The 14,495-nt window shown below is 52.4% G+C and overlaps 1 protein-coding gene across 1 annotated transcript in view; it reads right to left on the reverse strand.

Moving 5' to 3' along the window:
- LOC137604636 (titin-like) overlaps positions 1 to 14,495 on the reverse strand; it is a 152,815-nt gene that overhangs the window by 66,794 nt on the left and 71,526 nt on the right. Inside the window, exons 111-149 of the mRNA XM_068328535.1 lie at positions 14,221 to 14,344; positions 13,871 to 14,137; positions 13,686 to 13,783; positions 13,438 to 13,606; positions 13,043 to 13,312; positions 12,698 to 12,964; positions 12,349 to 12,627; positions 11,866 to 12,274; positions 11,567 to 11,691; positions 11,162 to 11,428; positions 10,770 to 11,039; positions 10,374 to 10,673; positions 9,986 to 10,288; positions 9,723 to 9,910; positions 9,237 to 9,351; positions 8,864 to 9,151; positions 8,564 to 8,715; positions 8,165 to 8,312; positions 7,891 to 8,068; positions 7,557 to 7,678; positions 6,866 to 7,153; positions 6,486 to 6,782; positions 6,208 to 6,394; positions 5,792 to 5,907; positions 5,404 to 5,703; positions 5,018 to 5,317; positions 4,741 to 4,846; positions 4,062 to 4,258; positions 3,658 to 3,966; positions 3,305 to 3,583; positions 2,846 to 3,145; positions 2,386 to 2,688; positions 2,110 to 2,306; positions 1,790 to 1,973; positions 1,394 to 1,696; positions 979 to 1,278; positions 777 to 895; positions 513 to 690; positions 130 to 414 (exon numbers count right to left, since the gene is read on the reverse strand). Of these exons, the coding sequence (XP_068184636.1) occupies positions 130 to 414; positions 513 to 690; positions 777 to 895; positions 979 to 1,278; positions 1,394 to 1,696; positions 1,790 to 1,973; positions 2,110 to 2,306; positions 2,386 to 2,688; positions 2,846 to 3,145; positions 3,305 to 3,583; positions 3,658 to 3,966; positions 4,062 to 4,258; positions 4,741 to 4,846; positions 5,018 to 5,317; positions 5,404 to 5,703; positions 5,792 to 5,907; positions 6,208 to 6,394; positions 6,486 to 6,782; positions 6,866 to 7,153; positions 7,557 to 7,678; positions 7,891 to 8,068; positions 8,165 to 8,312; positions 8,564 to 8,715; positions 8,864 to 9,151; positions 9,237 to 9,351; positions 9,723 to 9,910; positions 9,986 to 10,288; positions 10,374 to 10,673; positions 10,770 to 11,039; positions 11,162 to 11,428; positions 11,567 to 11,691; positions 11,866 to 12,274; positions 12,349 to 12,627; positions 12,698 to 12,964; positions 13,043 to 13,312; positions 13,438 to 13,606; positions 13,686 to 13,783; positions 13,871 to 14,137; positions 14,221 to 14,344 (8,887 nt within the window). The remainder of the gene's footprint in view (positions 1 to 129; positions 415 to 512; positions 691 to 776; positions 896 to 978; positions 1,279 to 1,393; positions 1,697 to 1,789; positions 1,974 to 2,109; positions 2,307 to 2,385; positions 2,689 to 2,845; positions 3,146 to 3,304; positions 3,584 to 3,657; positions 3,967 to 4,061; positions 4,259 to 4,740; positions 4,847 to 5,017; positions 5,318 to 5,403; positions 5,704 to 5,791; positions 5,908 to 6,207; positions 6,395 to 6,485; positions 6,783 to 6,865; positions 7,154 to 7,556; positions 7,679 to 7,890; positions 8,069 to 8,164; positions 8,313 to 8,563; positions 8,716 to 8,863; positions 9,152 to 9,236; positions 9,352 to 9,722; positions 9,911 to 9,985; positions 10,289 to 10,373; positions 10,674 to 10,769; positions 11,040 to 11,161; positions 11,429 to 11,566; positions 11,692 to 11,865; positions 12,275 to 12,348; positions 12,628 to 12,697; positions 12,965 to 13,042; positions 13,313 to 13,437; positions 13,607 to 13,685; positions 13,784 to 13,870; positions 14,138 to 14,220; positions 14,345 to 14,495) is intronic.

The raw sequence follows: 14,495 nt of genomic DNA on the forward strand, positions 1-14,495 counted from the left end.
TCTGGATGAAAAATACATCAAGTGTTTTCAGATCAGGACACTAATTGGTCCAACCCGCCTTAACAGGTTCAGGTTTAGTGGAGCTGGACTCCTCCTGTCAAACCTTCGGTTGGTTCATTCAACACTGACCCATGACGTCCACTCGGGTCTCAGCGGTGGTGGTGCCACTGGCGTTGGTGCCAGAGATCTGGTACTGCCCGTGATCCGCCCTCACAGACTTCTTGATGAACAGCGTGCTGTTCTTGCCGACCGTCTCCACCATCATCCGCTCCTTGTCGATGTCAGCCCCGTCTTTGGCCCACCTGACTTCGGGCTGGGGTCGGCCCTTCACCACGGCGGGAAGCTTCAGCGGCTCGCCGGCCTTGATCATCACGCCGTTTCTCACAGAGAAATCATATTCAACAACAGGAGGTTCTGAAGGAGGTGGACAGAGAGACGAGTTCAGTCACGGGCATTGAAACAGTGAAGGGTGGAGCTCTCAAGATCAGGACAGGTAAAACGTCAAGACGTACCTTCAGGCTCTTTGACGGTGACCGGTTCGGTCATACCGGGAGCTCCAGGACCGGCGTCGTTGATGGCGAGGACGCGGATGTAATAATCAGCTCCTTCTATCAGCCCGGTCAGAGTGTAGGTCAGCTCTTTGCACCTGAACTCTGTGCTGCGGGTCCAGTCCTTCTGTCCAGTCAGAACCTGCAACCAGAGAAGAGATCATCAGCAGTCGGATCCAGAAAGACCTCAACATGCATCAATTACTGGAAGGAGATTCCTGTATGGACCTTCTCAACATGGTATCCCAGGATGTCCCCTCCCCCGTTGAACAGGGGTGGCTTCCAGGCAACAATCACAGAGTCCTTCCCGGTGTCCACAATCCATGGGGTGGGGGGGCCAGGAGGCACTGGAAGGGAGCAAATGATTCCTGAACGACTGAACCAATCAAAACACTCGTGGGTCCACCTCTGATGAAACTAACGGACTTACAGATGGCGTCCATGGCGACGGTGCGGTCCGTGGGCTCGCTGAAGGGGCCGGGCCCGGCCAGGTTCTCGGCACACACTCTGAAGATGTAGGTGAGGCCCTCCATCAGGCCAGTCACCTTCACCTCCAGGGAGTTAAGGAGGGCGCGGTTCACTCTGGTCCAGTGTTTGCTGTTCACCTCCTTCCTCTCAATCCAGTATCCCAGGATCGGGCTCCCATTGTCCTTGGGCTCATGCCAGGAGATGCGGGCAGTGCTTGCGGTCACCTCGTGGACTCTGGGAGTGTTGGGAGCATCGGGAGGATCTGGAGGAGGAGGAGAAATGACGAGGGATGATTCATCTACAGCAAGAAGTATTCTTATTACATCATAAACGATGAAACAGATTGTTGAAGGTCTCTATCTTCTGGCCTTTCTTACCAAACTGGTTCTTGGCAACCATCGGCTCAGAGATGCAGGGCGGCCCGCAGCCGAACTTGTTCTCGGCGGTGACCTTGAAGATGTACTCCTTCCCTTCGATGAGCTTGGTGACGGGCATACTGGTTCCCTTGAGGGTCGAGGTGACAGTGATCCAGCCAATGTTGTCGTTCTTGTTGTCCTTCTTCTCCAGGATGTAGTTCAGGATCTCGCTTCCACCGTCGTCCTCCGGAGGCTCCCAGTTACAGACGACTGAATTGTTCCTGATTTCATCGAAGGTGAAGTTGATTGGAGGGCCGGGTTTGTCTGGGGGAGGACAGAGTCCGTTCAAGGAAGATTCAACTTCAAATGTTCTAGTCAATAATAATAATGAGTCTTACACATCAGATGGAATCTTACCAAGGACATTGACGATGCAGGAAGCGCTGGCGACACCGTGAGTGTTCTCCACCTGGATGACGAAGTCACCATGGTCGGCTCTGACGGCGTCGCGGATCATCAAGGCGGACCTACCCTTCCTTGTTTGATCCAGACCCAGACGCTCGCGCATCGGAGTCACAAACTCCTCCTCTGGTTCGAGAACCTGAAGGTAGAAAAGGAGAAACACTCTGAATTGACTGACTTTGACACTCTGACTGAATTGTCGAGTCACACTGGGCAGAACATTTCCCTGAACACCGTTCGGATGTTTTGTTCCTGGTCTGTCTGGGGACACAAACCTTGGCCTTGGTCTTCTTCCTCCTGACCACAGGGACAATCTTTTTGGTTGGCTCTTTGGTGACATCTTCGTTGTTCCTCAGCCATGTGACCTTGGGATACGGGGATCCAGAAATGTAGGCATCGATTCGGATCTCATCGCCCTTCTTGATGCACAGACCGGACTGCACACGAGCATGAAGGGTGACTTTTGGCTTTTCTGTAAATGAATGACAAACTTAATTCAAGGAGAACCCAGTTTCCTTTGTTAATAAACAAACGTTTGTAGTCATTCATACCGACGGGATCGGCGGCCCTGATGAGCTGAGTGCTGCGCGACGGCTCACTGACTCCAGCAGCATTTTCAGCCCGGACCCTGAACTGGTACTCCACATCCTCCGTCAGGCCTGTTACCACAAAGGAGCAGTCTGGGACCAAGTTGGGGTTGACCCTCTCGTAGCGGTCACCGTCCTTCTCAATTTTCTCCACGATGTAGCCCTGGATCGGACAGCCGCCATCATTGTCCGGAGCCTTCCAGGTAACGGTGATGGACTTGGAGGTTGGCTCTTGAGCCTCTACCTGGATGGGCGGATCTGGTTTCTCTGTAGAGCAAGTCATGCTGTAAATATCTGAGCTGCTTTACCATAATAAAGTATTGTGTATATGGTTTGATTTCCTAGACAACACCCTTTTCAGGAAATCAAGTCAATTTGATTGATTTGAAAATGTTCCAATGTCCAACTTAAAGACTGGACTTACGTTTGAGTTCCTCTATGATGACTGGGTTGCGAAGCTCCAGATATTCTCCAGCTCCAACCTTGTTGACGGCCTTCACTCTGAAGTAGTACTCGCAGTTGATGAAGAGGTCCTTTACGGTCCGGGTCAGGATATTCTCTCCCGATATGACAGGCATGTAGGTCTTCTTGGAGGCCTCGCGGCGCTCCAGGGAGTAGCTCAGGATGGGGGTGCCGCCGTCGTCCTCTGGGGCTTCCCAGTTGACTTTGCAGGAGTTCTTGGTGGCGTCACTCGATGTGATGTCCTTACATTTACCAGGAAGTCCTGCATGGGAAGAGGATATATCTGAACGTGAGGATGACTGCTGATCCCTACTGGTGGAAAAAATCCACAAACAATGATGCAGATTCAGTCAACGGAGAAAAACTAGGCAAGACTTGAACAACATCTGCAGGAAGTACAATTTCATGAAGCAAACCCTACCAATGACTTTAACATTGACAGTCCCTGTCGCAGTTCCCAGGCTGTTCTCCAGGGTGATGGTATAGGCGCCGGCATCAGCACGTTTGGCCTTGAGCAGCTCTAGGTGACCCTTGTTCATCTCCACCGTCATGGAGAGTCTGTCATCGGCCTTACACTCCAACGTGTCCTTCTGCCAAACCATCTTGGGTGTTGGGATCGCCCTGTAGGGGATTTTCAGGTGCAGCTTCTCACCTTCAATAACAACAACATCCTGCGCTTCCAAATCCATGGTTGGAGCACCTGAAACCAGAGCACAGATGTTTACTGAGAGTCAACTCTTTGACAGTGTTGAATGTGATTCCTGCGATGCTTACAGTCGGGATCCTTGGTGAAGACCTTGTCTGAGATCTCTGAAGGATCGCTGACACCAACAGAGTTGATGGCCCGGACCCTGACGATGTATTTCTTCTCTGGTTTAATTCCGTCATCAATTCTGAACTTGAGGTCCTTGATGGGTCTGGTGTTCACCCTGAGCCACTTCAGCTCAGGACGGGCCTCGGCTACCTCCACGTGATACCCAGTGATTGGACAGCCGCCATCTTTGGTTGGAGGCTTCCAGGTAACATTGATATGCTCCCTGCTTGCATCAGGGACGGCCACCTCCAACGGAGGAGATGGAGCACCTGAGCAAAGCGCACGGTTGGATGAGTCTATATCTGAAAACATTTGTGCATATCTATGTAGCTTTTTCCCATCGAACAATTGATTGGTGTCTTACTGGTTGGATCCTCAACAGTAAGGATCTCCGTGGGTTCACTCGGGTCTCCAACACCGGCCTCGTTCTCGGCTCGGACCTGGAACTGTACCTCAGACCCTTCATCCACCTCCGTCACCTTAAAATGAGTCTGTCTGTCTGGAGTCTTGCAGCACTTTAGCCAGCGAGTTCCCACCTTTTCTTTCTTCTCAATCACGTACCTGGAGTCCAAGAAGCAAGTGTCACCAGCTGCACCTGGTGTTTTTAGCAAACACTATCCAACCATAAAACATTTAGTGTTCTCCGCCCCTTCTCCTGGTACACTGAACAAGTTCTGGATAGTCTTTAGACCAGATATATGTCAACACATCCCCTTGTTTAGGCCGTCGGTGAGGTCCTGTCATTCTTTTTGTCCTGCACTGTTGATGCTAGCTGGATCAACAGGTCAATAGTGGACCAAGTTGGTGACGGAGATCCCTCTAACTGGTTGTGCAGTTAAGAGGTGGAAGGTTTGCAGATTTGCAGTCCTAGGTGTTCTGGTTTTTGATTGCTGACTATGGACTAGCGCTGCCTGATTAGGAGAGTTATTTCTACTTGTGCAGGTGCAGAATGTACATGGTGATTGGATATTAGAGTCAATTAGAGGCAAGAAGACATGCTATTAGTGGTTGAATGTGGTTTGGTGTATCCAGTGCTTTCTTACTTGGTGATGGGTCTTCCACCATCACTCTTGGGAGCTTCCCATTTCAGCTCCACGTGTCTCTTTGCAACATCCACAACCGTCAGGGCATAAGGAGGTCCAGGAGTCGCTGTAGAGAATGTAAGAGACATTAATGTCAATGCCAAACCATTTTCTTTGCTCCTTGACAACTAAAACCACTTGAAGGGACCATGTATATACTCACACAAGTTTATTCAATCAATTTCAACCCTTATATTTGTACTGAAGCTACAGATTTTAATAACGGAGGAGAACTCACTGAAAGTGTCCTTGGCAAGCACAGCGTCCTCCAGCTCACAGAACTCACTCATTCCCACAGCATTCTCTGCTGCGACGCGGAACACGTAAAGTGACCCCTCGTTGAGAGGAGACACCGTGTACTTGAGGTCCTTGACGGTGGTGTCCACCGTCTGCCAGGACTTGCGCCTCACATCTCTCTTCTCCACCACATAGTTGGTGATGGGGGAGCCGCCGTCGCTGCTGGGAGCCTGCCACTTCAGGTCAGCGCTGACCTTGGTGATGTTGGCCACCTCCAACCACTGGGGTGCAGATGGAGGGTCTGTGGAAGGGGCAAAAGGGGCAAAAAGATGAAGGACTGTCTGTGGATCATTGGGTTGCCACAGCGCTGTCGTTCCTCAGACTTACAGAGTCTCTCCTTGCAGACCACGGGGTCGCTGGGGTCGCTGGGCTCGCTCTCGCCAGCCTTGTTGACAGCCTTGACTCGGAACGAGTACTCCTGCTTTTCCTTCAGTCCTGTGAGGTTGTGCTCAGTCTGAGGAACATCCTCTGCGATACGGACCCATTCCTCGCTCCCAGTCTTCTGGAACTCGATGACGTAGCCTTCGATCTTCGCCCCACCATCGTGCTCTGGCCTGGTCCAGGCCAGCAGGGCGGATGTCTTGGCGATGTCCCTGACGACAGGCTTACCAGGAGCCCATGGGGGATCTGAAAAGGAGGGATGGTCCCAAAGGAGTTATGTTATATTCTCAGCAACACGTTCCATCCCGTGTTTAGGGATCACAGGTTAACATACCGATGGGATCTTTGATGAGGATGGGATCAGTCTCTGAACTCGGCTTTCCAGGTCCAGCGAGATTCTCAGCCAGAACTCGGAAGCGGTACTTCTTCTTGGTGGTGAGTCCCTTCACCCTGAAGCCAGAAGATGGCACAGCATCACAAATCTCTCCTAACATCTGAGCGTCAATCTGTCTGTCAGTTGAATAGATGCTCAGGGGCCAAGGAAGTCTAGAACCAGGATATCCTTTAATCTTTCCTCAGTATTTCTCAGTGGATTTTTGCTTTAACCACAAATAATCCACATACAAATAAGTACAACTATGTCACACCGTTCACATTAGAACCACAGAGCCATTGGAGATAGAGGTGGAAGTGTAGGTGGAGATGGAGGTGGAGATGGAGCACTTTGTAGTTTAACAGCTGTGACTTTACCTGAACGTTGACTCCTTGATGGGGATTTTGTTGCACCTTATCCATTTGTCACTCTCTGGATCAAACTTCTCCACCCAGTATCCGGTGATGGGGCTACCACCATCTTCATCTGGCTCATACCAGGTCAGCGTCACTGCATCCCTGGCGATGTCAGAAGGAGTCACTCTTGATGGAGAACCAGGAGGATCTGGACCAGAAGGGAGACGTCCGTTTATCACCAGATGTTCACAAAAAGGCTTGATTAATGCTTGTTTAAAGAACAACGGAGAACGACTTACCGAAGGTGTACTTTGCAACGATTGGAACGTGCTCCGCCGGTTCGCCGATACCGTACTGGTTCTCAGCGCTGACCCTGAAGACGTACTCTTTCAGGGAGGTGAGCTTGCAGGCCTTGAAGGTGGTGTGTTTGACGGTGGCCGACAGCTTCACCCACTCCTCTTTGTCCAGCAGGCGACTCTCCACGATGTAGTTGGTGACCGGCGAACCACCGTCGTCTCTGGGAGGGTTCCACGCCAGGAAGCAAGATTCGTTGGTGATTTCAGAGATGTCGAAGGCAGCTGGAGGGCCGGGTTTGTCTGAAGGAGATGGAATGTCAGGCAACTGGTCTCGACAAGCAAACTGAACCCGTCAAGTTTATGCCGACAAACAGCAACGGTACCGAGAATGTTGACATCGACGGTGGCGGTGGCGCGCCCACAGGCATTGACAGCCTCGATGATGTAGGTGGCAGTGTCTCCTCTGGTGGTGTTGCTGATGGAGAGTTTGGAGTGTCCCGGCTGGGTCTCGATAGCGACGTGGTCGTCCGCCCGTAGGACCTGATCCGCCTTGGTCCACTTCACCCGGGGGTCCGGTTTTCCTTTGACATCGGCAGGAAGTTCGATCTTGGTACCGGCTCTGGCCGTCAAACCGGCCAGCAGCTTCACGTCAAGCTGGATCTCTGGAGGCTCTGTGGGAAATTTGGACAGAACATTCTCATCCCAAATGATTCCCATGTATGCTACTCCTGACTCCGAGACTACAACAGCAACTCTTCTGATCCATGGTGGTATGATATCAAGCACGATTCATGTGACGGAAATCCTAAGCAATGCTTTGGGGTTGTCTGTAAAAGTTTAGACAAGTCTAACCAAGTAGCTAAAAATGTAGCGTGCTAATGTTAGTTTTAGGTACTCTGTTTACGTACAAAGACTATGATGAAGACAAAGTGTGATCGTGTGTGGTTCCTGGAACGCATTAACCGAGAGGACCGAGGGTGCCCTGTAGTTCCCATGAATCTCTCTGTTAAATCTGTTTCAGTCTCTATTTGGACGCCACATTGCAGGAACCTGTTCAGGATTGGATTTTCTTACCTTTGGCATCAACAGCCTGGATTTCATCGGTGGCCCTGCAGGGTCTGCTGGCTCCCAGTTTGTTTACGGCTCTGACTCTGTAGGCGTACCACTGACCCTCAATCAGACCAGTGACCTGGAACCTGTGAGCAGGACACATCTATAAAACCCAAGGATCTGGAAAGTACCACAGAACTACTGGTTCAGGTCCCAGCATTCCACTGGGAGCCATTCTGTCACGTGATTATCTTCCTCTCTTCCTGCTCTGACCCTCATGAACTCAACCTGTTCTTCACATTGACCCGGTTGGACTGTCCAACCACATTCTCAACCTGACAGACTGACAGACTCTTACTTCAGTTCAGGGCTGGGGTCGCTGCAGGGCTCCCACTTATCAGAGCCGCGTTGGCACTTGTCCACCACGTATCCCTTGATCGGGGCACCACCGTCGTACTTCGGCGCTTCCCAGGACAGGAAGATAGTCTTGGCGGTCTTATCGCGCCACTTCAGGTTCTCAGGAGGATCGGGTACAGCTGAAGGAAAAAGGAGACGCTCCAGGTGAGCTTCTGGACATTTCCCAGTCATCTACCTGTGGACATTGCGTCCGTTCTGGTCTAGAGGATACTGACTGGCAGGAGACGAGATGTTGACCGGATCGTCAATGTACGCCGGCTCGCCGGGGCCACACTTATTGCAGGCAGCAACGCTGAACAGATACTCCTTCCCCTCGATCACGTCCGTCACCGTGTGTTCAAGGTCCAGGATGCCGGAGGCCGCCTGGAAAATCATCGTAACCATGACGACTGAGGCTCCAGCAAGATCTAAAAAAACTAAGATTCCTGACGGAAGGGCCTTTTAGGCACGCCTAAAGACCTCCACAAAAACTAGACTACAGACTTCCTCTAACGGTTTTGCAGGGGGTGGGTCATTCCAGTTCCTCAGGGGGGGACACATGAGGATAATAACTAGAAATAGATGTAAACAACTAAACAACAAACAGAACAGGGACAAGCTGAGCCCAGGCGCACCTTGGCCCAGGTCTTGCGAGACACTTCTCTCTTCTCGATCTGGTAGTGGGTGACCGGGCTTCCTCCATCGTGCTCCGGGGGCTCCCACATCATGTGGACATGATGTCGGGTTACCTCAGCCACCTTGAAGTCTTTAGGAGCACTGGGGCATGCTGGGAAAATGGGAAAAAGCATACGCTTAGCGTTCTTCAAATGCTTATCCTTTCAGGGATTTTATTGTTGGGATGAATTACCCAACATGCACTGGGAGAATGTCAAATCTGCTTCGCCGTCATGTCAGGGTGAATTCTGAGGAATTACCGATGACGTTGACGTCAATCTCTCCAGAGACGGACGACATGTCGTTCTCCAGCTGGAGAGTGTAGGTGCCTCGGTCTGGGCGGACGCTCGGCGACACCGTCACCTCTGTGAACGTGGGCTTCGTCACCATGGAGACGCGTTCGTCCGCGGCGTTCAGCTCCTTCTCTCCAAAGGACCACTTGGCAACAGGGGTTGGGTATCCGCTGATGGGAACCCTGATGGTGAGAGGCTGGGGCACGATGACCTCCAGGCCTTTCCTGAAAGCGCTCAGGTCCAAAGTGGGACCGACTGCAGGAGAGAAACATGTCAGCGTCATGAAACCAGTCAACATCCGGGGCGGTTCAGGTCTCTTCTCAACAAATCTTACACTTACCGTGGGGGTCGTCCGCCAGCAGTGGTCCGACTCGCTCAGATGGCTCGGAGACGCCGGCGGCGTTCTCAGCAAGAATTCTGTAGAGGTACTTCTGTCCAGGTTTCAGACCTGACACCTGAAGGGAACCAAACAACAATAACAACAGTCAGCGCAGGAAATACAACTGAAAGAGAAACAGGAAAAAATAGTTAATAATCCGCTGGAATTAACTCAGAACCTTCAGTCCTGTAAAATAAAGGCTTTATTTCTGTTATTTTATCCTTTATTTGATCTAATTCAGGGCATGTGAACACTATTGCTGTCAAATCATTAAATAAAAGGAAGTACAACAATTAAAATTCATCAAATTTTATCAATGACTTTAAAGCAACTTTTGAAATACAGCGTTCATCCCTAAAGGTCCAGCTGTGAAACATTTCCTGATCGGAACAGGAACCACTCTGGAGGGAGCGCCCTGACGGTCTAACCATCCTCTTGGAGTCCTACCCGGTAGGAGAGGTCGGGACAGAGCCGGGCATTGCAGCGGAGCCACTTGTCGGTGCCGTCTTCACATTTCTCGATGATGTATCCTGTGATCATGCTGCCGCCGTTGCTGATGGGTGTCTCCCAGGACAGCGTGACTGCCGTCTTGATCTGATCACTGGAATTGGGGTTCAGGGGGGGGCTGGGCCTCTCTGTAGGCACAAGACAAGACCTTTAGTTTCTCACAGACTGATGACCACACTCCTGAGCAGCAGGACTCCACCCACCAATGGGATCCATGATTTTGACGGGCTTGGTGGCGGCGCTGGGCTTGCCGATGCCGGCCTTGTTCTCGGCCCGGACCCTGAAGATGTACTCCTTGTTCTCCACCACGTCGTTCAGTGCAGCCGAGCGGTTGTTGGCGTCGCACACCAGAGCCGCCTCCCACTTCACCGAGGTCCTATCACGGAGCTCGATCACGTAGGCGGTGACCTCAGAGCCGCCATCGAACTTGGGGGGCTCCCAGGTGACGGTGGCGCCAAACTTATTTACTGATGAGACGGCCACATTCTCCGGAGCGTCGGGAACGTCTGCGGACAGGAAAACCCCCCCACCCGTCAAGGATGTGACATCAGAATCATGATGGTGCATTTAGGGACGGTGGGAGTTTCTTACCAAACTTGTTCTTGGCCTGGACGGCGTCTTCTGTGGTGACCATCGGTCCGCTGCCGACGCGGTTCCGGGCGCAGACGCGGAACAGGTACAGGGAATCCTTCTGGAGCCCGCTGACGCAGTATTCTGGGGCGTCGGCCCGGGACGTGGCCATCGTCCAGGTCTTACGCTTCACGTCACGCCGCTCCACCGTGTAGGCCACGATCTTGCTCCCGCCGTCGCTCTCAGGCTCCTCCCAGGCCAGACTCACCTCAAAGTCTGCCGTGTCAACCACTTTCAGGTTCTTCACAGGCCCTGGAACGTCTGAAGGAACCCAACAGAAAACCTCACATCACTGAAAACCAAACTGACGTCCCCCAACGAGGCTCTGACACAGGATCTGGCTCCATCTGGTCTCACCGATCACGTCCAGGTTGATGAATGCCTCCGCCTCGCCGTGCTTGTTCTTGATGACCACTTTGTACCGGCCCTGGTCGTCCTTGCTGGGGCTCTTCATGCGGTACTCGGTCCTGTCTGTGGAGGTGTCTATGTTCTGGACGGGCAGACCGGAGCCCTCAAAGAACCACTCCGCATCGGCACGGGGGTAGGCGTCGTAGGGGACGGTCATGACAAACGGCTTTCCTGCATCAGTCACCAAGTTCTGGTCGGTTGTTCTAATCTTTGGAACAGCTGAAAACAAGAAACATGTCATTAAAGAGATTCTGGATTGATCAGAACACGATTAACAGACATTTTAGTATCTAGACTGGCTTCGATATTCTACCAATACCCTTTGTTTGTGCATTCCTCACCTGCCAGCTCCAGCTTGGCTCTGGCGTCCTTGTCTTTGGCCACGACCCGGTACTCTCCCTGGTCTCGAGGTCTGATCTCACAAACCTGCAGCCGGTGGATTTTACCCTCGCTGATCATCTGGTACTTGTCTCCCTGGACGATGATCATGTTGTTCCTCATCCACTTCACTTCCACTCTGTCCTTGTTGAGCTCCACCTCGAAAACGACGTCCGAAGCCGGCGGCTCGGAAGCGTCCTGAGGAGGTCTTATGATCTCCACCGGGATTTCTGGAGGGGGGACAATCAGAGAAGGACAATATGGTCATACGTAACAAAGACTTCAAGTGTTGTCTCGGTGGATGAACTCTCCCCCCGGCTTTCTGACATTAAAAAAAAAGGGGGGGGGCTGGGGGCGGGGCGGCTGACCTTCCACAAACAGCCTGGCTCTGGTCCTCCTCTCATCCACACTACAGGCATATTCACACTCATCATCGGGTCGGCACACCTTGATGACCAGTGTGCACGTCTTCCCTTCTTTTTCCATGTGGTATCTGTGGGACACAGGGGGTGGGGGTAGGGGGCCGGGGCAACACAAATTTAAAGCATAAAACAACAATCGATCTATTTCTGAAGATACAAAGATAGAAACAACAGATAGAAAAAGCAGCAGATGACAACTACGACGCTGGCAGATGACAACTACGACGCTGACAGATCTTCGGTACCTGGGTCCTTCTCGGATCTCGCGGCCTTCCCTGAACCACTTAACGGTTGCCTTCTCCTTGCTGAGCTTGCAGGTGAACTCGGCGTCCTCGAACTCGGTGATGGTCTGGTCTTTGAGCTGAGCCGTGAAGTCTGTCGGCGCCTCGCTGATGACCAGCTCGGCCGCGCATTTGGCGTCTCCAACAGCGGCGGTGTAGTCGCCCTCGTCCTCCATCACGCAGTCCTTGATGGTCAGGATGTGCTTGAGGCCGTCCACTTTGTAGACGACGCGTTTGCTGAGTGCCACCTCCTGGCCGCCCTTCATCCACCGCACTTTGGCGCCGGGACGGTTCACCTTGCAGACGAAGCTGATGGTCTTCTTCTCCTGGGTGTCGACGTCCTCAATGGGATCCAGGAACTTCAGCTTCTCCTCTGTGTGGACAGGAAACAGTGAAGACTTCTAGAGTTCCTCTGTTTTTATGTTGGTCACCATAACCCGGACTTACCCATGACTTTAGCGCTAGCGGCGCACTTAGCCTGTTCTCCTCTGTGATTGGTCAGGATGACGGTATAAACAGCCTCATCCACCTTCTGGGCGTCTCTGATCCTCAGGGAGAAGACGTTGTCCCTCTGGGCGATGAGGTACTTGCTGCTGTCAAAGATGGTCTCCTCGTTCTTCAGCCACTTGGCCTTCGCCCCCTCGGTGTTGGTCTCACAGTGGAACACCATCTCACTTCCTTCTTTCACCTCCGTTTCTCTGATTGGTGTGATGATCCTCAGTTTCTCTGGAATCAAACACAGTTAGAACCAGACCTGGTCTCTGATGGACCCTGAACCAGAAGGAAGGAGACTCACCGATCACCACCAGGTCAGCTGAGGCCTTGACGGCACCGATCTGTGCAACGTAGCCTCCCTCGTCCTTCAGCTCACAGTTCTTCACCACCAGAGCTCTTCTCTTGCCCTCAACCACAATGCTGAACCTGTCTCCAGCTTCGACTTCCTTGTTGCCTCTGAACCACTTGACCTCGTAGGTTTCCTTGGAGACGGAGCAGGCGAACTCGGCGTTCTCGCCCTCCACCACTTCCTGGTTCTGTGGGCGAGCGATGAACTCGGCTGCAAGTTCTGGAAAGAAGAACCGCAGAAGAATGAGGGTGGACTTCAGGAACCACCTGGTGTGAGGGTTCCTCGCTCTGAACTCACCGTTCAGCTTGAGATTACCAGACGTTCTGACGTTGGGACTCAGCCTGCAGTTGTACTCTCCAGCGTCCTCCATCCTCAGGTCCTGGATGATCAGGATCCTCCTGCGTCCGTCCACGATGTGCTCGTAGCGGCCGCCCTCCGGCAGCTCCTGGTCTCCTCGGTACCACAGGACCTCGGCGCCGGGTTTGGACACCTCGCAGATCATCTTCACGCTGTCCGTCTCCGTTCCCTCCACATTGGCCAGGTTCTTGGTGAACCTGGGCGCCTCCTCTGCGGACACATGCAAGAAAGCAGATTGGATTACGCTAAGCCTTGTCAGGCATCCTATGCTGCCTGCTCAGGGCAGGAACTCAGTCAATCTTCAGGACGGAGACAGATCTGGTCTGTTTCCTCACCGATGACCGTGAGCATGCCGGACGTCTTGGAGGTCCTGGCGTCACATTCATACTCGGCCTCGTCATCGAACACAGACTTGTGGATGATGAGGATCCTCTGGACTCCCTTAGCGATGATCTCGTACTTCTTCCCTTTCCTTATCTCGCCGCCGTCCTTGAACCAGCGGACCTGCAGCAGAAAGCGAGCGTCAGGTCTCGTTTCCATCAGCGCTGACGGAGGAGGTGGAGGAGGATCTGTCTCGTCTCACCTTGGCTGACTCGCGCGACACTTCACACTCAAACTTAGCAGATTCCTTCTCTCTGACCTCCACATCCTGCAGAGGCTTGGTGAACTCCACGTGAGGAGCTGTGGATGGATTCTTCCTTCAGTTATTTGCTACACTATTTTGTTACTCGAGACAATTTTTGTACAATAACATATTTTTGATCTTACGTGTGACCTCCAGGAAACAGGAAGTCTTGAACTCTCTGGCGTCACATGTGTACATTTTTGCATCGTCTGGCGAGCACCCGTGGATGACCAGCGCCCTCTTGCGTCCGTCGACAATCATGTCGTACTTCTTGGTCTTGCGGATCTCCTGCCCCTCCCTAAACCAGCGCACCTCGGCGTTCTCCCTGGACACCTCACACTCTAGCGTCACGCTGGCCTCCTCCTCCACCGTCTGGTCCTCCAGAGGTTTGGTGAACTCCACCGGGGGCTCTGGACACAAACCCCACCGTTACCTCACCTGTGTGCTCCAGGCGCGATGCCTTCACTGCCCGCGGTGCGTTCGGGTGTCTGACCTTTGACGATGAGCTGAGCCTGAGTCTGGAAGTCTTTGCTGGTCAGCTTGACCTCGCCGGCCTCCGGCAGCATCACGTCTCTGATGGTGAGGGTGTGGACCCGACCCGCCACACGGGTTTTCACCTGAACGTACAAAAGAACAATCATTTTACGTCATGATTTCATTTATGTCCAATATGAAGCATTTTATATATTATTAATTTTGTCAGTTCATTCCTCAGATTTCCAACTTTTATTTAAAATCAATGATTTTAGCTAAATTGTTACAGTGATA

The sequence above is a fragment of the Antennarius striatus genome, chromosome 12 (assembly GCF_040054535.1).
Source record: "Antennarius striatus isolate MH-2024 chromosome 12, ASM4005453v1, whole genome shotgun sequence".
Classification (NCBI taxonomy): domain Eukaryota; kingdom Metazoa; phylum Chordata; class Actinopteri; order Lophiiformes; family Antennariidae; genus Antennarius; species Antennarius striatus.